General features: G+C 40.6%; 1 protein-coding gene across 1 annotated transcript in view; it reads right to left on the bottom strand.

Moving 5' to 3' along the window:
• Window positions 1-10,107, bottom strand: part of LOC121292681 (RAC-alpha serine/threonine-protein kinase) — an 87,275-nt gene extending 77,168 nt beyond the window's left edge. Inside the window, exons 1-2 of the mRNA XM_041214960.1 lie at window positions 9,958-10,107; window positions 9,425-9,553 (exon numbers count right to left, since the gene is read on the bottom strand). Of these exons, the coding sequence (XP_041070894.1) occupies window positions 9,425-9,470 (46 nt within the window). The 5' untranslated portion in view covers window positions 9,471-9,553; window positions 9,958-10,107. The remainder of the gene's footprint in view (window positions 1-9,424; window positions 9,554-9,957) is intronic.
• Window positions 10,108-20,796: the final 10,689 nt, after the last annotated feature.

Genomic DNA, 20,796 nt, shown 5'->3' with positions numbered 1-20,796 from the left:
TGCTTGGCAAAATACTGCAGTTGTTTGCTGTTGCCTTCTGCAGCATGGCTGACCAGGAAACTCTTCCATCAGGTACAATGGAAGGATTTACAGACTGATAATCAACCTGTTTGGCCACATTATGAACATATCTTCTATGGCCATCAAGTCCTGAAGTGGACTTGAAGCCAGAGCTTCTGGCCCAGACGTAAGGATACTAATACTGTGCCACAAGGCCTCCCCACAACCTTCAATAAGAACTGAATTGTGAAAGACTAAAAACAATAATGAAATTTGAGAATTCAGTAGCCATTGGATTTGCTTCTCCACATTGGAACAGAAACTGATCAGAAAGAAACAGCTTTCCACGTTAGTTAAGGCCCAGGGTTAACTTTGCAATCACTAATTCTTCAGATGCCAGTGATCAAGTTTTAATTCCCTAAGGTTTTAAACCAGTCATCCATAAATTATATGGTCAACCTTGTATGTGAACTTTAGTTAATCCAGAATCCTTCGGCCAATTCTGCTCAACATTATTCACATCCATCATCATGTTCTCCAAGTATATTAGCATAAAGATCAAAATTCTAGTGTTCAAGTTCTTCCAGTTTTCTCGGTGACCTTCTCCAGCCATACGTCACAGTGCATACCTTCTGCTCTACCAACCCTGGATTATTTGTTCCCGACTCCCACAACTCCGCTAATCTTTCAGCCACAATACTCTGCTCTGTGGAACTTTCTCTCAAAATCATTTTGACTCTCTACTGCTCTTCAGCCATTTCTTCAGTCCCAGTCCTTCCCATCTCCTGCAAAGCATCCTCCTCTCCTCCTTGCAAAATACTCAAATACTTTTCCTCATGGGAGGTGCTATATTAACACTGGATATAATTTGCAGAGTTAAGAGATTACTGCAGGTTTCCTGTGAATATTGCACACTGTTGGGCTATAACATGCTGATGGAAGTTAAAGAATCATGAAACAGGGTTTAAGCATTTTTTTGAGTGTAGTCATATCAGTCCTAAAAGAGAGAGGTTTTAGTGCATATCTTGGCTAGTGAACTCATGCGCATCACTACATGATGCATTGATGGTACACAGTGTGGAATCCACACCAGTACAAAGTAATATAATACGGTTACATTATAACTCTATATAAGTTGATTCTACTTGGCTCAGGAGAGCACTAATGTACTTATATCACATGTTTTGATACTGAACCCACTTATAGATCAAATAATGTCACCGTAGCAAATTCTAAGCAAAAAGGGATTGGTCATCAGCAAAACTAACAACCTTCATAAAGCAGCAAAACAAATTAGCAGCCGAGCACTTCATCACTTAAACATAGTCTGTAATTTTAAAACAACTGAGGCTATAAATGGTACCTACCTGAAATCAATAAATTGTACAATACTGTACATTTTTCTGTTAATCCAGAGCCAGAGAAACTATTTTTTCATCAGCATATCAAATCATATCGCTCCACATTCAAGTAACTAGTGAATATTAAAAATTAACAATGATTTTAAAATATAAGTTATGTTATACAGCACAATAAACATCAGTTGTAAAGTGATGAGTATGTGATGTGTTTTAAAATATTTTTCTCTCCTTCTGCTTTGTTCGTTACCCTCCCTATGACTGAAAAGGGTAAGTCCCCACTTAACGGGTAAGCAGTTCCCATGTCATTACTGTTCTGAAAATATTGGATATCAAAGTGAATAGCTAGGAGATAACAGCCACAAACTTGAGCAAATTTATATGCCATTACTCCATGGGACATCTCATTTGTTCTTCAATGGACTGTCCCATTATGCCATTTACCTGTATGCAATCTTGTGGAAATGTTTTTAAAATGAAAAAAGCAATTTGAAGAAAAAGATTTAAGAATAAAAAAAGAAACAAAAAAAGGAATTGAGAAAGCTAAGCAAGGATGGAGATAGAGGAAGCAATAAGTAACATTAACTGAGGTATACATAGTTCAAATACAAAAATGTATTTCCTGACAGATGCTGCTGTCAAAGTTATATTCTGTGGTTATCCAAAACCATCACACCCCATTAACAAACAAGATATAAAAGTGTAATCATCTTGGGAAATCCATTTTTCTGCTTTGTGCAATGGGATGGCAACTTTTGTGGCACTTACATATGAATGAATAATAGAGTGCATCACAAAGATGAGACACATTAAGAACGATCCTTTCCCTCTTACTGTATATGAGCATGGATTAGAGCATGTCTTCAGATGACTGGGATCTAATGGCATATCAACCAAATGGTGCAGCCCAGTGGCATTCACAACAAATAGAACAGCTTAGTGGCAAGATATTTTTTATACTCAAGTATTGAATTTTGTAAATAAAGCTCATATTGCAATGAATTAAGTTTATTTCAGTTAAAATATTAACAGTGTTTTGATGCAAGATAATAGGTTTTATATGTCTAAATTATATTCCAGTTTTAGGGATGAGAGATCTTAGCTCTTACTTAGAATTCCATGAGTGCTATTAGTTTTTATTCAGAAAATGAAAAACATTCCCATATTTATGGCATGTTATAAAAAGAACAAAAATACAGAAGAGAATGAATTAAACAGCACATTAGAAAGCAAGGTATACTTTTTGCCTTATACAAGTTATGTGACACCGTATCATCATCCTGTTTACTACGGCCACAATGGTCAATTGATCTATTTGCAACCAAACAACAAAGCACAACAAGCAACAAATTCAAAATTTAAAGTTTTTTTAGACTCTCAATATAAAAAGTAGCTAAAGATTGATTGTACAGTAACTAACAGCTGAAATACACTACAAGAGCAACTTGTGTTTATATCATGTCTTTAACACAGAAAAATACCCCACTCTACAGAGGAGTGAATGGTGAATATTGATGCTTATTAAAGAACTGGATATTAGAAGAGTGAACCAACCCTTGGTCAAGGGCTTTAAGATGGTGTTAAAGAAGTGGGGAGAGATTTAGGTAAGGAATTCCAGTTCACAGTGCCTATATGGCTAAAAGCAAGTCCAACAATGATGGGGGATGCACAAGAGCTCAGAGTCAAAAAGGCAAAAAGTTTGGGATGGGTTAGTCATGCTAGATAACCTTACAGACATAGAAGGGGCAAGAGATTAAGAGATTTAAACATGAGAAGGAGAATTTTAAATTACAGGCATTGGGGGAAACCAGGAACCAATAAAGGTCAACAAAGACAGGAGTAAATTGGACTTTGTACAGGATAAAATACAGGAAGAAGCGTTTTGGATGGCCTGAAGTTTGAATTTTCTTGAATTCCGCAACCCACCTCGAGGATGAAAATTCAGGTCATGAGGTCAGAAGCTTAGCTCAGGGTCAAATGGGAATCTGCGTCTGCTTCAGCCTGAGATATTGACCGGATAGCGGTGGAATTGGTGGTAATGCTGCAGAATTTGTGGTGAAGATTGAAGATGATGACTTCAATCTTCCCAGTATTTAACAGGACGAAATAATGGGGACTAGACAACAAAGTGAAAATGAGGGAATGTTTGAGCAAACTAAAGTATCTTCTTAAACGGAGGGCCAAAAGCTGAATAGCTGCTGTTTGAAAATGCAGTTGTAAGTGGCCTTGGGTAGAAATTTTCCAAAAGGAACAGATGCAGGGGGAAGTGGGATTAGGAGGCGGATGCAGTTGGTGAGAGATGCAAGGAAGCGGTCAGAGATGGTTGTTTTTGTGGTTGAGATCATGTGAGAGGAGAGGCAGCAGCAGATGACAAGATCGAGGGGGTGACTGTGAATATCATGGGAGAGTTTATAAACCGACAGGATGACAACCATAGGATTCATATGACTTAAGAAGCCTTAAAGAAAAAGAAAAGACAGATTTGAGTTTGCATTGCACCTTTCATGACCTCAGGACATCCCAGCACACATAGAAATGTACTCTTATGGCTTGATATATTGAACTCATTGGGCAGAATTTTCTGTCTGCCAAGTGGACGGGCCCAACCCAATAACCAGCGGGCGGGGAGCCGATCCCCGCTGGAGAAGCGGGCCCTGCCACCATTTTATGTGGGCGGGCCAATTAAAGCCCACACGGCATGACGTCCAGCGAGAAGCGCTATGCCCTTCCTGTGCAGACGGGGGGGATTCCCCAAAAGCGATAGTGTGCTCTTTCGCGCATGCGCATGAAAGAGTGCACATCTCCCTGAGGTTAAGTGCTGCCTCAGGGAGATCGTTACACTTTTAAACAGATTAAAAATAGAAAAAAAAAATTCCCTAACATGTCCTCCTCTTGTGACAATGTCACATGAGATGGGATATGTTCATAAATTATAGTAAAACTTTATTAAACTTTTTAGAACACTGCATAAAACCTCGTCACGCCGGTGGATGAGGTTTCATGTTTTTTCTATTTGCAGCCGGGGCTCCTGGCCTGCCCACCAACCTTAAGGTTGGACGGGCAGGTCCTTTAGTTGTTTAAATGATCCTGTCAATGGCCTCAATTGGCTACTGACAGGTCGGCGGGCACACAGCTGATTTTGCTGTGCCCCCACCTTCCTGAAAATTTAACTGGCCCGGGATGACGCCGGGGGTTCCGCCCGACATCATCCCGCATAATCTTACGCGTCGGCGAGCAGTCCCCGCCCCCCTCCTCGCCAACGGCAAAATTCTGCCCATTGTGTTATAATTTTATAGCATAATTACAGCCATTGACTATTAAATATTTAGTTAAACTTTAGATATGTTTTTATTCAAAGTTCCCCATACAGAAATCAGTATTTACTCCATTTTCCAGTTTATTCTTTACAATCCTGCTTTTGCAAGCATGAAAATCATGCTTAAAGTTAAAAATTAAAAGTACAAAGTAAACGATTCACAATTACAGTGATTGTTTGCTTGAAAAGAATGGAAGTAATGCCAGATCTCATTGGAGTGGGCATCTCAGTTAAATTCTATCCTGCACCCTCAGCTCGAAAAGATTCAGTGCCATAATTTCCCGGAAGTGCAAGCCAATATGTAGCGTTGCGAGCAACCAGAAACTTATGTGAATGGAGGGATCAACAGTGTATCTCCTTATACTGATGAGATTTAGGGATTGAGAAATAAACAGGAAGGACTAGGAAGAAGGGGAATTAGAATTAAATCAGGTACAGGAAAAGAAATAAAGGGAAAGAAAGACTGATTAAGAGATAGAACAAAAGAAAGACAAAGGAAAAGTTTTAAAACCCACAAATTTTAAATGTCAGATTTTTTAAATCCTCAACAACAATCTACCACTTGCAGGAAGGAGACTGAACAGTTTACACTGCCCTCTTTCAGGGTCAGACAGACCAATAGGCATTGCATTAAAAACCAAAGCATCGTTAAAAAAGGTGTTAACACTGTTAAGTTCTAGTGAGGTTGATGGCCCAATTAATGTGCCAATCTCGCAAATAAATAAAAGGAAGGCCACGGATAAGATGCTGTTTGCATGACCAAAAAGCAGAGTTGGAAAAATCAATCAACAAGTTCTGGAGGTTTGCAACTCATAGCATATCTTTTTATCCCCTCAACCTGCTGGTTGATTTGCTCATTAATAAGGGTGTGTTTTGTCAACATGGCATTATTTTTCCAGCAAAATTTGGGCCAATGTTTACTAAAGGCAGAAAAGAAAATAACTGTAAATCTAAAAATAGTTCACAAAAAAAGCTAAAGAAAAAAACGGGGCAACTATAGTTTTAATACAAAAGTAACTGAATCCAGTCCAATAAGAAATTTGCAATTAAGTGTTAAAGCTTGAGATCCACAAACAATCTCACAAACTGTCTGCCATAATTCAGATATAACAGAGTTAAATTTCGGCAGTGCACAAAGTATATAAAAACTAAACTTCTCAAAAAAAGAATAAAATATTCTCCAAGGCATTCTTTATATATTTTTTTAAAAATCTAGCAACACTTGCTGATTACTAAATGACCTGTTAACTATAGGTCATTAAAATTCTTTGAATATTTGTCAATGAACATTCTGAAAAAATGTGCTTTTCCTTTGGTTCCTTATTCTGAGTTCTTGAAGTTATCCAAGGGATTTTTTTAAAATTAATATTTAAGAGAACATCAGTAGCACATTTATCTCTCAGTACACTCCTATCACTCCTCTTCAGGTTGATAATTCATAAAATATATAACAAATATCAGTAGATGAAAACTCAACAAGGCTAGTTCATTTTTTAAATTGCATTTTCTTGCCCATTTGTTAAACAGCTATCCTCTTTACATTTTAACACAGGTATTTTTTTATATCAATGGCCAAATTTGAGTATTGGTAAAGAGAGACATGTCTAAGCTTTTTGTCTTGCACTCATCAGGACACTTGCAAAAATACTAGTATAAAGGGGAACACAATAATTTATATTATAAGTGAAGAGTGTACTGATTGGTTGGCAAGTGGCATTGCCATAGAGAATGCACCACTGATGGTGACTGACAGTTAACTGACAAGCATTGTTTGAAATTTAAACTAGGCAGCTTGACCCTGATTGGTCAAGGCATTGCCCTGAAGAATGAGTCAGCGAATGGCTGTCACTTACATTGAAACAGGTGCAATGTACTTACATGTTCTGTCTGCAAAGAGCAGGGCCTATGTAGCTTCCAGTACATACAAACGTGCCACACTGCGAGCTTGACTGACGATCTTAAATTGATTGTCTGTGTAATTCTTAGCACACTGGGGATTATTTAGCAAGTGTTGTCCCATCACAGAATCAGATCTAATGTTGGACACTGTTTTGAGTTTTGCAAGCACGGGCTAGTTGGGTATGGTCTGTGCCCTGCCCATTGCAGCTGGTACATGCTGTTTGATACGATCCACCAGTCTTTTGGACATACGGCCTACATACCGAGCATCACATTAGCACTGAAATTCATATACCACATTACTCTTTTGTGTGATAGATGGAACGCCATTTTGGCTTGACGACAGCATCCCGTTAGTGGCGGATACCATTCGTGTTGCTACTGCATAGGAGCAGCGTGAAACAGCTAGCTTCACCCGTTGCTCAAATTTTTGAGATACCTTTCCCTTCCAGGGTAATCTGAGGTAGACTGGGCACTTTCAGGGCTGAAAGTGACGGTCTTAGGCCCATTCATGAGCTTGCATGATACACAGTGTGAAATGATCTGATCAGGGTTACCATTATCCTGCAGGATGCCCTAAGATGCGCCCTATTTCAGCATCAAGCTTGCATTGTGAGCAAATGGCTCAGGCCCAATTTATAAGGTTGCCAATAAGACCGCTCTTATAGCGCGTGGAACTGTCAGAATCCAAACAAGTATATTGACCAGTGAAAATAGGTTTGCAGTAGACTGTGGTAAAGAAACCCCTGGCAGATTTCTCAACCATATCATGGCAACGTGGACCTGCCAATATTGCATGAATCAATATTCACTGAACTTATGAACTTGGCAACTCGCGCAGTTGAGTTCAGTTTTAATGACACCATGAATGCCCAAATAGATGGTGTTGCCATGGGATCTGCTCTAGGCCCAGCTCTTGCAAACATCTTTGTTGGATTCTATGAGAAACATGTCTTCAATGGAATGACACCTAAACTCCTACCTCTCGCATGTTTCCGATATGTGGATGATATGTTTGCTATAATTAAATCTGCAGCTGCATGTAATAATTTCCTTACATGTCTTAATGGGCTCCATCCTGTGCTCAAATTCACCTATGAAATGGAGCAGTCAAATGAACTCCCCTTCCTTGACATACTAGTTGAGAAATCTACCAGGGGATTCTCTACCACGGTCTACCACAAGCCTACCTTCACTGGTCAATATACACGTTGGCATTCCCACAGTTCCATGTGCTACAAGATTGGTTCTATCAGCAACCTTGTAAACAGAGCCCCAGTCATTTGCTCACCATGCATGCTTGATGCTCAAGTAGAATACATCAAATATTTATTTAAAAAAAGAGCAAATTTGGAAAATTAAGGTGCCAAATTTTTGGGTCAAATTTTGATCCAGAATGTAATCACTGAAAATCATTAGGGACAATCAAAGTCCATTCTTTCAACAATTTTGATATCAGAATTTTGTTTATTTTACTTAGACAAAGAAACCCACTTATTCTGAAACCTGCAGGTTACACACTGTAATCAAAATTAATTTCAATAGAAGTAGCAAGGAAACCATTATATTAAATGGGACACACTCAACATTCCTTATCCTAGATAAAATGTTTTGTGCCAAAATTGTATTGATATTAGACAAAATGAAAAGCTTGGATTTTGAAATTTTCCCAAGTATTACTGTACAGAAATCTACCTCCAAACATATTAAACACACCTCTAACAATATTAAGTAATGGTTTTTGAATGTGTTATCTGTGATTAGTGGATGCAACTGATGTCACAAATTATGGTACTATGTAATTTCAGAAGTAATATGCCATTGCAACAAAGAGTTACTTATAAAATTATTTTTTTTTTACTTTCCAAAAAAGTATATACCTTGGCAATATAATATGTGCACTAGCCCTAGATCCTATATTGTAATGCATAAATATTCCTGTTGTGCAACATTACATCCTTTCTTCCAATGTGTCCTTCTACCAAATGCATTTGGTAAAAGAACACCTTTCCAATGTAGCTAGTTACAATTACAGCATTTCATCTATATTTTATTCCCTACGCAATACCTTCCTGTATTTAAGAGTAAAACTAATAAGTTGCTTATCAACAATATTTTATTATATACACTCATGTTAAACTAGGCACAGGACTGTGCTGTCAATCTGTGATTGAAGAGCCTATTAGAATCGATGGGATCAATTTGGAGAAGAGTGTAATGAAATGCCAAAGTGGTTAAAAAAAGTCCATCATTCAAAAGGCATTCATGTCAGGAACTGGCGAGTAAACCACACCCACTATTGCACTGAAGCTCAATTGCAGTGTGTGTGTGCTAATGTTACTACACCTCCTGTTCAGACTGCACTATTCTGTTCCATAATTAAAACTTGGACTTGATTAACATTGAAAATTAAAATTATTAAACGACAGTGTTTTGCACCATCAAATAGTTTACTGACAATAATATAGCACCATTGTAGCAAATGTTAGAATCAATATGTAATTGGAAGCAGCTAAGAATTTAATTCCTATTTCCGTATTTAAAAAAGTTATATTTGTTATTTTTTTCACTAAACATATGCAACAACACAATTCAGGAAAATGGCCTTCTAGAGAGCTCCTTTTCCAAAGCTTAATAAAACCCAACCCACACTATCAGATCAAATAGCAATAGCTAATTGCACCAAATCATTTGTGAAAGATGATCTCATGCAAGCAATTTGAGTAAAACGTTTCCCAATTTTGTACACCTAAATCATTAGACATCGACAACAGTGAAATATCTATTCAAACACGTGGAAAGAAATAAAGTATGTTGAGCACTTCCACTGGGATCAATGACAAAATCTCACCTCGTTTGTGAAGCCACCCCTCTTTCACTATTGTACCTTCAGTCATAGCGGTGCGAAAGATTTAAGCAGCAGCAGAACTTCACTCTAAAGGGAGTTGACTTTATTGAACTCCTTGTTCTTCACAACAACCTGCATTAGACAAAAAATACACAAGGATCAGTAGCAGGGAATTGTGTCAGCAAGTGTGTTTTGGTTTATGCATTAGGGCAGATAGGAGCTCATACACACTCAAGTGATTTCCAAGCTACCAGGGCTGATCTAATTTTAATGAATGGACGGCAACGCCTCTAGTGCAGCATCGGCAGCCAGCATCCTACTCCCCGCTCACACTCACGGGACGAGCCGCTCCCCGGCTGCAGGGACGGCCGAGATGGAGGGAGCGGAGCCCAGCCCGGGTGCTGACCGATCTCCATCTGCGCCAACTCTTCAGCCATCTCCGTACAGGCAAATGGAAACGGGCCTAGAGCTCGGCCAGGCCTGGGGCGCTGGGATCGATCAGAGTGAAAAGTTTACCCCCAGCCCTGCTTTCCTACCTGCAACCGCTCCACCTGGCCCGGCTTCTCCCCTCCCTCCCCATGCTGCCCCTATTTTGAGCTCCGGATCATGACTGACGTTCCCACGGCGCTGAGCTGCTGAGCGCTGGAGTAAATGCGGTGGGACAGCTTCCTCCTTGGGTGAGAATTGGTGACGTTAGGCTGGCTTGGGCTCCCCGGCACGTCAGTACAGGGGCTACACACCGCCCAGGCCAGCTCTCAGCTCGACTTTACTAACTAGCAGTAAAAAAAGTAAATAGCAGGATCCGCAATAAATACATCGACTACTACAATTAACAGCAGTAAACAAAGTAACCACTAAGACTAACTACCAGCACTAAACAAAGTAACTATTACAACTGTCAGTAAATAACTTATTGAAAGTGGCACTAGCTAAGTAACTCCTGGAATCAACAATAAATTAAAATACAACTGAAAGTGACACAAAGACTGAGACTGACACTACACAAAACAATTTCTGGGATTAGCACAAAGTCACTACAGAGACATACTATTGTGATGGGCAGTGAACAAAGTCACTGTTTCCATTGGCAGGAAGGTAGGTAACCAGAGGACACAAATTTAAGATAATTAATGAAGAACCAGTTATGATCTGGAAGCAATGCTGGTCATAGCAGATTCAATCATCAACTTCAAAAAGGAATTAGATATATGTTTGAAAAGAAAAAAAATGCAAGGCTACAGGGGAAGAAATTGGTTCGCTCCTTCAAAGGGCCAGCACAGGAACGATGAACCAAATGGCCTTCTTTGTGCTGTGAGATTCTATGATACTGGAACCACACTAAATAAAGTAACTAGTAGGACCAGCTTTTAAAAAAATACTGAAACCGCACTGCTTAAAGCTACTGGGATTGGTGTTAAACTACATTAAAGCTTGCAAATGGTATCTTGGCCTTTGGTCTTTAAGAGTAAGGAAGTCATGCTGCAATTACAGAGGGTTTTGATGAGACTGCACCTGGTGTACCTGTGTACAGTTTTGGTCTTTGTACCGAAGGAGGGATATACCTGCCTTAGAGGGGGTGCAATGAAGATGAGGTGGGATTGAGTAAAACGAGAATGAGTAGAGTGGGCCAATACTCTGGAGTCTAGAAGAAAGGGAGGTGATCTCATTGAAACTTAAAAAAGATTCTCTAAGGACTTGAAGGGTAGATGCTGAGGGACTGTTTTCTCTAGCTGGAGAAACTAGAAGGCATAATCTCAGGATAAAGGGTAAACCAATTAGGCCAAAGATGAGATTTTTTTCACTCAAAGGATTGTAAATCTTTGGCATTCTCTACCAGAAGGCTGTGAATGTTCAGTCATTGAAAATATTCAAGGCTGAGATTAATAGAGTTTTAGGCTCTAAGGGAATCATGGGCCTGTGGATCAGGTGGGAAGGTGGAGGCAAAGTCAAAGATCAATTACAATCTTATTGAATGGTAGGGCAGGCTTGAGGGGGCATATGGCCTATTTCTGCTGCTATTTCTGATGTTCTTGTAGCTACTGAACTAATAACTGGGATTGACCCTGAAAAAAATAACAGCTGGGGCTGCCACTAAACAGTTTAGTCACTGGGTTGTCATTAAAGAAAGTAACTGTTGTTCTGCCACTAGACCAAATAATTACTGGCATTGACCACTATGGCCACCACCAAACCAAGTAACTACTGAGATAACTACAGAACTGCTACCAAATGAAGTAACTTCTTGGAATAAGTAGACGGCCCATCACTTTTCAAAATAGCTACTAGGATCGGTTCTAAATAAAATAACTACTGGAACTCTGACCATCACTGGAAACCAGGCCCTGGTTAAAATAGCCCAGGTTACTTCTCCACCAAAAAGCTGCACAGTTCCTGCCAACCATGATTTTCATATGAACATGTGAACAAGGAGCTGGAGTAAGCCATTTAGCTGCTCGAGCCTGCTCTATCATTTAATAAGATCATGGCTGATCTGATAGTAACCTGATATCTGCATCCCACCTACTGCTGATAACTTATCATCCCCTTGCTCACCAAGAATCTATCCACCTCAGCCTTAAAATATTCAAAGACTCTGCTTCACCACATTTTCAGGAAGAGAGTTGCAAAGACTCACAACCCTCTGAGTGAAAAAAGTTCACCTCATCTCTGTTTAAATTAGGCAGCCCCTTATTTTTAAACAATGACCCCTAGTTCTAGATTATTCCACAAAAGGAAACATCCTCTCCACATCCACCCTGCCAAGACCCCTCAGGCTCTTATATGTTTCAATCAAGTCACCTCTTACTCTTCTCAATTCCAGTGGATACAAGCCTAAGCTTGTCCAACCTTTCATCATAAGACAACCCACCCATTCCAGGTATTGGTCTGGTAAACCTTCTCTGAACTGCTTCCAATGCATTTACATCATTCCTTAAACAAGGTGATCAATAATGTACACAGTTCTCCAAATGTGGTCTCACTAGTGCCCTGTACATCTGAAGCATAAACCTCCCTACTTTTGCATTCAATTCCCCTCGCAATAAATGATAACATTCTGTTAGCTTTCCTAATTATCTGCTATAGCCTTTTGTGAGTCATGCATTAGGACTTCCAGATCCCTCTGCACCTTAGAGCTCTGCAATCTCTCACCATTTAGATAATATGCTTCTCTTTTATTCTCCCTGCCAAAATGGACAATTTCAGATTTTCCCACATTATGCTCCATTTGACAAATCTTTGCTCACTCACTTAACCTATCTATATCTGTTTGCAGCCTCCTTATGTTCTCTTCACAACTTACTTTCCTACCCATCTTTATGTCATCAGCAAATTTGGCAACCATTCCTTCAATCCTTTCATTCAAGTCATTTATATAAATTGTAAATAGTTAAGGTTCTAGCAGTGATCCCTGTGGCACGCCATTCATTACATCTTGCCAACCTGAAAAAGACCCATTTATGCCCACTCTTTGCTTCCTGTAAGCCAACCAATCTTCTATCCATGCTGATGTGTTACCCCCTATACCATGAGTTTTTATTTTTCGCAATAGCCTTTGATGTACCAATTTATCAAATACCTTCTGGAACTCTAAGTACAGTAAATTCACTGGTTTTCCTTAACCACAGCACATGTTACTTCCTCAAAGAACCCTAATAAGTTGGTTAAACATGATTTCCCATGTTGATTCTGCCTTCTGACCTTGAGCTTATCCATGTGCCCTGCTATAACTTCTTTAATAATACCTTCTAACATTTTTCCCATGACAGAAGTTGAGCTAACTGGCCTGTAGTTTTCTGCTTTCTGTCTTCTTCCCTTTTTGAATAATGGAGTTATTAATGGGACCTTCCCCGAATCTAGGGAGTTTTTGAAAATTAAAACCAATGCATCCACTATCTCACTTGACACTTATATTAAGAACCTAGGATGAAGTCCATCAGGACCTGGGCTGTTGTCAGCACGCAGCTCCAACAATTTACTCAGTACCATTTCCCTGGTGACTGTAATTTTCCTGACTTCCTTTCCCATGTCCATTTCCTGGTTTACAGCTGCTTTTGGGATATTACTTGTATCCTCAATAGTGAATACTGATGCAAAATACCCATTCAGTTCATCTGCCATATCCTTGTTTTCCATTATCAATTCTCCAGACGCATTTTCTGTAGGATGAACACTCACTTTGTTAACTCTTTTCCTTTTTAAATATTTATAAAAACTCTTACTGTCTGATTTTATATTTCTGGCTAGCTTTCTCTCATACTCTTAATTTTTCCCTTCTTATTAATCTTTTAATCATTCTTTGCTGTTCCTTATATTCTGTTCAATCTTCTGGCCTTCCACCTATCTTTGCATAATTATATGCTTTTTCTTTATAAAAACAAAAAAATTGCGGATGCTGGAAATCCAAAACAAAAACAGAATTACCTGGAAAAACTCAGCAGGTCTGGCAGCATCGGCGGAGAAGAAAAGAGTTGACGTTTCGAGTCCTCATGACCCTTCGACAGAACTTGAGTGAGTCCAAGAAAGAGTTGAAATTTAACTATTTCAACTCTTTCTTGGACTCACTCAAGTTCTGTCGAAGGGTCATGAGGACTCGAAACGTCAACTCTTTTCTTCTCCGCCGATGCTGCCAGACCTGCTGAGTTTTTCCAGGTAATTCTGTTTTTGTTTTGCTTTTTCTTTATGTTTGATACTATCTTTAGCCTTTCTAGTTAACTACGGATGGTGTGTCCATCCCTTGGACTTTTTCTTATGCATTGGAAGGTATCTATTCTGTGCATTCTGAAATATCCCCTTAAATATTAGCCACTGCGTCTCTATTGATCTATCCCTTAACCTAATTTGACAATTCACTTTAGCCAGCTCAGCTTTCATGCCCTCATAATTGCTCTTATTTAAGTTTAAAAACTTAGTTTCAGACCCACTCCTCTGTCCCTCAAAATGAATGTAAAATTCAATCATATTATGGTCACTGTTTCCTAGGGGCGCCTTCACTATGAGATCATTAATTACTTCCATCTCATTGCACAATACCAGGTCTAGTACAGGCTGCTCTCTCATTGGCTCCAGAACATGCAGTTCTGAGAAACTACTCTGAAAACATTCAATCTAGGCTATCTTGGCCCATTTGATGTTTCCAGTCTATATGTAAATTAAAATCTCCCATGATTATTGCCATGCCTTTCTGACAAGCTCTAATTATTTCTTCCTTTATGCTCAACCCTACCATGTGGTTACTGCTAGGGGGTCTGTACACAACTCCCATGTCAGAAAGATATAATAATTTTCATGATGTTATTGGAATTTACTGTAAAGTATAGTGGGGTCTGTGCCTATGGGTGTGTGTGTGTGTGTGTTAATTGAATTAAAGGCAACTGGTCTGAAGGCTTTGATGCAATAGAAGATAAGCTCGGTTTGAAATGTTATGTATGTAAACATAGGTATAGAGGGAACATTTGTATTTTTAACTAAACCAGTCTAGATTGATTTCAAAAGAGGGAGTGAAATATTACATCTAACCTGTGCTTATTTTTCCCAAAGATTACTGGTAAAATTGGCACCATGAGTGATTTTTATTTTTAGAAAGATAAGGTCCAAAGACCTGGTGAAACAATGGAAATTTGCATTCAAAGAGGAAAATATGGAGAGAAAGGAGAGAAGGCTGTGTGCAAGGGAAGGCATTCTAAAATCTAACAAGTATGAAAAGCCTTCAGCATCTATGCGTCAAGCTGCTGTCTACAAAGAACTGAAACTAAGAAAACTTGCCTTGAATTGAATGGTTCAGGGTATCATGTTTCTTTGCCTGGGTCTTTGAAGATCTATGTGTCTTACTGTTACCTTAACAAGAGTGTAACTGTGAGTTAGACTAACTAGGGTATTTTGAAGCTATAAAAGTAGTAATTTATAGATCTATGTATGTACTTAAAATCACTTCTTCTATTAGTAAAGGTTTAATTTAGTTTTGTAAGAAACCTATAAGACTCGGTGGTCTTATTACTATTGAATTCAAGGCACACATCTTGAAATATGTACAAACTGCAAAACAAGTTGTGGCCATTGTTTCAAGTTTCCCTCTGGGATTTGAACAGCTCAGCATTTACCATCAGCTGGGCCATAACGCCCACAAGTGACTATTTGCCTTTACCATTTCTCTCTCTACCCAAACCACACTATCATTCAGTAATAGAACCACACCTCCACCTTTTCCTCACTTCCTGTCCTTCCTAAATATCCTGTACCCTTCAATATTCAGGTCCCAATCCATGTCCTCCTGCAGCCATGTTTCTGTAACAGCTATCAAATCATAATTATTTATTTCTATGTGCACTGTTAGTTCACCTGTTTTGTTTTGGATGCTACATGCATTCAGATAGACTTTGCTCAGACTTCTGCATTGGAAGCTAAACTGTGGGCTCCGCAGGTGTGCAGATTACAGATTAATGACACCAATTGTCCCCAACTGCAATTTTAACTCCAGCCTGGGGGAGGGAGGAGCCATTGTAGCTTTCCCATTAGCTGAGGATCAGGAAGAAATAAAGGTCACAAAAGGAAAGCTTTACACTTTCCTAAATGGGACTAACTGAAACAAGAGCACTCTTCCCGGCTCCAAAAGGAAAGTATAGATCTTACCTCAGGCCACTTGCGCCTCCTTTCCAGTTGCAGAATCCCCTTACCCACACTTACCTGAGACTCAGTGAGCAGCCCAGGGCCACCCAATTTTCCAGAGTCTGACAGCTGTTCTGAGCAAGAATTAGACCAGTAACATGTTAAAAATAACTACTAGGATGGTTAATAAACTAAGTAACTGTTTCATGTTTAAAGACGGCAGTGCTTCTTAGTGTCTTTTCAGTGAGAGGTCTTTATTGAACTGATCTCAAGATGTCTGCTTACAGAGACTGCCTCATGGCAGAGGTCACCTGACTATGGAAAGCCAGATAGGGCATGTAGAACTGATTGCATTTCAAACCCAAACGTCCCCTTTTCATACCAAACAAAGATACAAACATTCCGCTTTTCCTGGCAAACAAAAGACAAACTTACATGCGTGATCATGTGTAACTGTGAGTTACCCAAATTACCCACTGTGCACCCACTGTTCTCATGCATTAACAACTGTTTGTTCTACTAGTCAGTCTCTGCACCTGCATTGTATACACGGTCTTTAAATCGTTCAGGTCTCTTAATGGTATGCATTCACATTGACATTGGCTGTTCATCTGGGTGAGGTTCCTTGTCTGGAGAGTGACGTTCCTGTGGCATTTGTTGCCATAGTAACTGTTGTTGTTCCATTGCAGTTGTTGGGGACATGTGAACCTCTGGGATTGATGATAGTTCTGTATTCAGTACAGCAGGTGAAATCCCTTCTTCCTGACCACCAATTGCTATGAAGGAACAGCTTCACTAGTTTTGCATATGTGCCTGCAGTTGTGCCAGTATATTTGGTCATTTACTTCTACTGCGTACAATCAAGGTGACAATTTCTCTCAAAGTTTCCTTGTGGGATGAATCCTGTTGAGACCATTGAAAATTTGCACCCTGACTGGCTCTCCAATGCTCAGCTGCAGCCAACGGTCCGACAGTGCTGTCAAACTGAAATTTGGCTTTCTGCCATTTCACCTTGATTTTTTTCACTTAAACCCGTTACTACTTCTGGTTCCAGTAGCTTTTTATGCCATTGGAAGAGTAGTTTGCATGCAGTGTGACATTAGTCTTTGGACTGGACTACTTTCCATGCTTTCAGTCAGTTTGTTTCTCCACTCGAGGATTGCTTTGTATACATCAGGGCTAGATTTGCTTGATTTCCTGATGATACCTTCGGCAATTTTCACTGCCATCTCAGCCTTTCCATTCAACTGGAGATATTGCGGAGATGATGTGTAGTGTTGAATTTCCCAATCCTTTGTGAAATGGCTGAATTCTTCACTCGTGAACTGAGGGCCATTGTCACTCATCACAATGCCTGGAATGCCATATTGACTGAAGTGTGCTTTCAGGCATTTTAGTATTTCTCCTGTCATCGTTGAAGTCAGCTGGTCTAACTCCCAGTAGTGTACAGTGACAAGATAATCAGTTCCTGCTAGAGTGAAGACGTCAACTCTCAGCTTCATCCATGGTCTGTCTGGGATGTCATGCATCATCAATGGCTCTCCAGCTTGTTTAGCACCGCACTGGCCTATGTGGTCTTTAATTTCATTGATCATGTTTGGCCAGTAGAACACTTGACTCAATTCACTTCCTTGTTGGCTTGCATGGATGTGCTTCAGAATTTCTCCTCTCATCTCCTTAGGGATGATGACTCTATTTCATTTGTAAAAGATGCCACCTTGGGCTGTCAATTCATCTCGGTATGCCCAATATGGTTTTGTGATCACAGGTGAGTCCTGGATGCTCTCAGGCCACCCCTTCATTACTACTTGTAGCGCTTAGAGAATTGCATCATGTTGAGTAATTCGCTTGATTTGGGGAGCAAAGTACTCGTCTGTGATATATACTGTCTGTGGATAGGGGCAGACAGAGTATTGTAGCAAGGGATAGGCATTATTGCCATATTTACAGCTAATCAACTATCTGACTGGCGACAGGAAGAAACTGAACAGTAAAATTACTGCAGTATAGGGAAGGTGCTAAGCCATTTCCAAACTATTACCAACCTTTACTTAGTACTCAGTAAGTGTGTTTAAATCTTCTGCTATCCATCTATGGCATTCCCTGAGAGTTCTGGCAGAAGAGTGTTTAAGTTTGGGTAGAGAAAATTCTGATTCTATAGGATATAAATAACTGACATTTTAATCTCTCAGTATCTAGAATTCTAGATGGGATCCTGCTCCTTGGCAAAGGGAGCCTGTCCACTGCATGACCTCTATTCTCTGCCTCTACCCCAACTGAGAGATTGCCATGTTTAATAAACTGTATTTTATTAAGCTGTGATAGCAACATCATGTTTTAATTAACAATTTGCCTGGAATAGGACTGTTTAGAATAAATCTGAAAGATGACTGCTACTAAACGCTTCACATGAGAGAATTCAGACTCTGAGATCTGTAGCACTGATGAAACAAATATCTTTGACAGTTTGTTACTGACTTGGAATCATATACAAAATTGCAACTGTAATCCAACAAAAAATATAAAAATGTCTTAGCTATTAAATAGAACCAAACTGCTTGAAAAATTGCAGGAATGTATTTTGATAGAAAATAATTATTTTTACATTTTGACCTGTTATACAATGCCTTTGTGCCTTAAGGAAGTAAAATAAAGTATAAACTATTGAAGTGCACTGAGCACCACCAGTGTTGTATCAATACTGCTAGAGGTATATATGAAATTGCATATAGGGGGATAATTTCTTCTTGAAAAAGCAATTGTTACAAACATTGGACGTTATAAGATGGTTATGTTTTAAAATGTCTCCTTTAATTCGAGGTAAAATGGAATAGATTGGAAAGGAGGATGTGATTGAAACCCACATGGAAACAAGCCATGTGACTTTGTTGCCACAAGGACTGGGGCACAGATCAAAACTTATTGAAAGTAAGGTGCAAATTTTCAAAAACTGGACACAAAGGAGGAAGCAGATGGTCTTGCTGCGTACAGACTCTCAGGGTCATTCAGACAGAGATATTTGGGGAAGAAGACACACAACAGGTGCTTCTTCCCAGCGGAGGAAAATAACTGTTTTTGGGTTAACCACCAAGAGTGCTGGTGAGGATAGATCTCCTATTCAAAGAAATGAGGCTTGTGGAGCATTAAAGACCAAGAAGTTACCAGAAAATGCCTTGCCACATTTGGTTATGCTCAGATTGAGTGAGAAGGACTTTGTTTAAAAGGACACTGGAAGATTCATCCTGGTGGGGCAGGGAGAAGAGATCATGCTAAAGCCAGGAGGAGCTTGGGGATTCATATGCAAGAGTATGGGGGGAATCGTCCGTGCCTGCTGGCGATGGGAGTGGTCGGTGGCATGACCGGACAATATGGCGAGAAGGTCAAAAATCGGTTTCATGACGTCGTGAAACCAATTTGCAAACATCCGCTCAGCCCGTCGATGGGGGTGGGCTGCGGTCCCCACATCGGACGTCGGGACCCTCATTGTAATACATCAGCACACCATTATAAGGCCAGCCCGTTGGACTCAGCCCACGCCGGCTGGATCGTCTGGCCATGTTGGTGGGAAAACACACTGGTTCAGAACACGCCTTTACAAGTGTGACATGCAGAATTCAGGACTTACCGTCAGGGCCTTGCTCAGATTGCAGACATCCAAGGAACAGAAGATACAGGAGCCTGACAGCAACAGCACACTGAAGGGAACATCCATGGGTGGATTCTCATGGATATGAATCTGCTGCAAAGCAGTTCACAGAAGTTGGAAAGTCACCGTTGATGTTCATAACAGATGATGGTTGAGGGGGTGGAAGAGGAAGGTCTAGGATCGACTTGAAGAGGAAGAGGTGTCGGCAGGGTGCAGTTAGGAGGGGTGAACTAAAGTGTCAGGGGGTAAGGTTGGGAGAGGCGGGATGAAGGTGTCGGGGGGGGAATGTTGGGAGGAAGGAGGAGGGGGTGATGTGGGAGAAGATTGCAACTGGGGAGGTAGTTGTAAGCGGGTGGAAGGTGTAAGGGAAGGAGTTCAGAGCAGGGAAGGACTGCAGAGAGGGGAAGGAGTCTAGGGGGAGGAAGGAGTGCGGAGAGGGAAGGGAGTAAGGGTGGAGGAAGAAGTAAGGGTGGAGGAAGGAGTCGGGAAGGATTAAAGCTAGAGGAAGAAGTAAGGGTGTCAAAGTGAGTCAGAAAGGGGAAAGGAGTAAGGCTGGAAGAAGTCAGACTGGAGGAAGAGGTAAGGCTGGAGGAAGGAGTCGGGAACAGGGAAGGACTAAGGATGGCAGAAGAAGTAAGGGTGCCTGAAGAAGTAAGGAAGGGGGAGGGACTAAGCATGGGGAGGAATCCAGGTGTGTGGGTGGACTAAGGACGGGGGAAGGGATCCAGAGAGGAGAAGGGCTCCAGGGGTGGGGAAGGGCTCCAGAGGGGGGGAAGGGGTTCCGAGGGAGTAAGGGGTTCAGAGGGGGGATATTCAGATGAACGTGCAAGGGAGGGGTCTGATGGGTACATGACTGCCTCCTGGGGAGCAAACTGGGGGTGGGAACGGTATGAGGGAATGATGAGAAGACCAAGGGCAGAGTGAGGCGGTAGGTTGGGTGGGTGAGGGTTCGACGGTAATGGTAGAAGAGACGGCGAGGGTAGTTGGTGGCGAGTCAGAGGCAGACACGGACCCTGAGGGTGGGAAGGAGGAGGTTGTCCAGGTTAATGAGGATGGGGATAGGATTTTCAGGAAGGACGGAAATGTGCACGTGCACGAGGGCATCCCCAAAGGAAAAGGGTTGTGG

The sequence above is a fragment of the Carcharodon carcharias genome, chromosome 20 (genome assembly GCF_017639515.1).
Source record: "Carcharodon carcharias isolate sCarCar2 chromosome 20, sCarCar2.pri, whole genome shotgun sequence".
NCBI classification, from domain to species: Eukaryota; Metazoa; Chordata; class Chondrichthyes; order Lamniformes; family Lamnidae; genus Carcharodon; species Carcharodon carcharias.
This window is presented reverse-complemented; position numbering and strand designations above follow the sequence as displayed.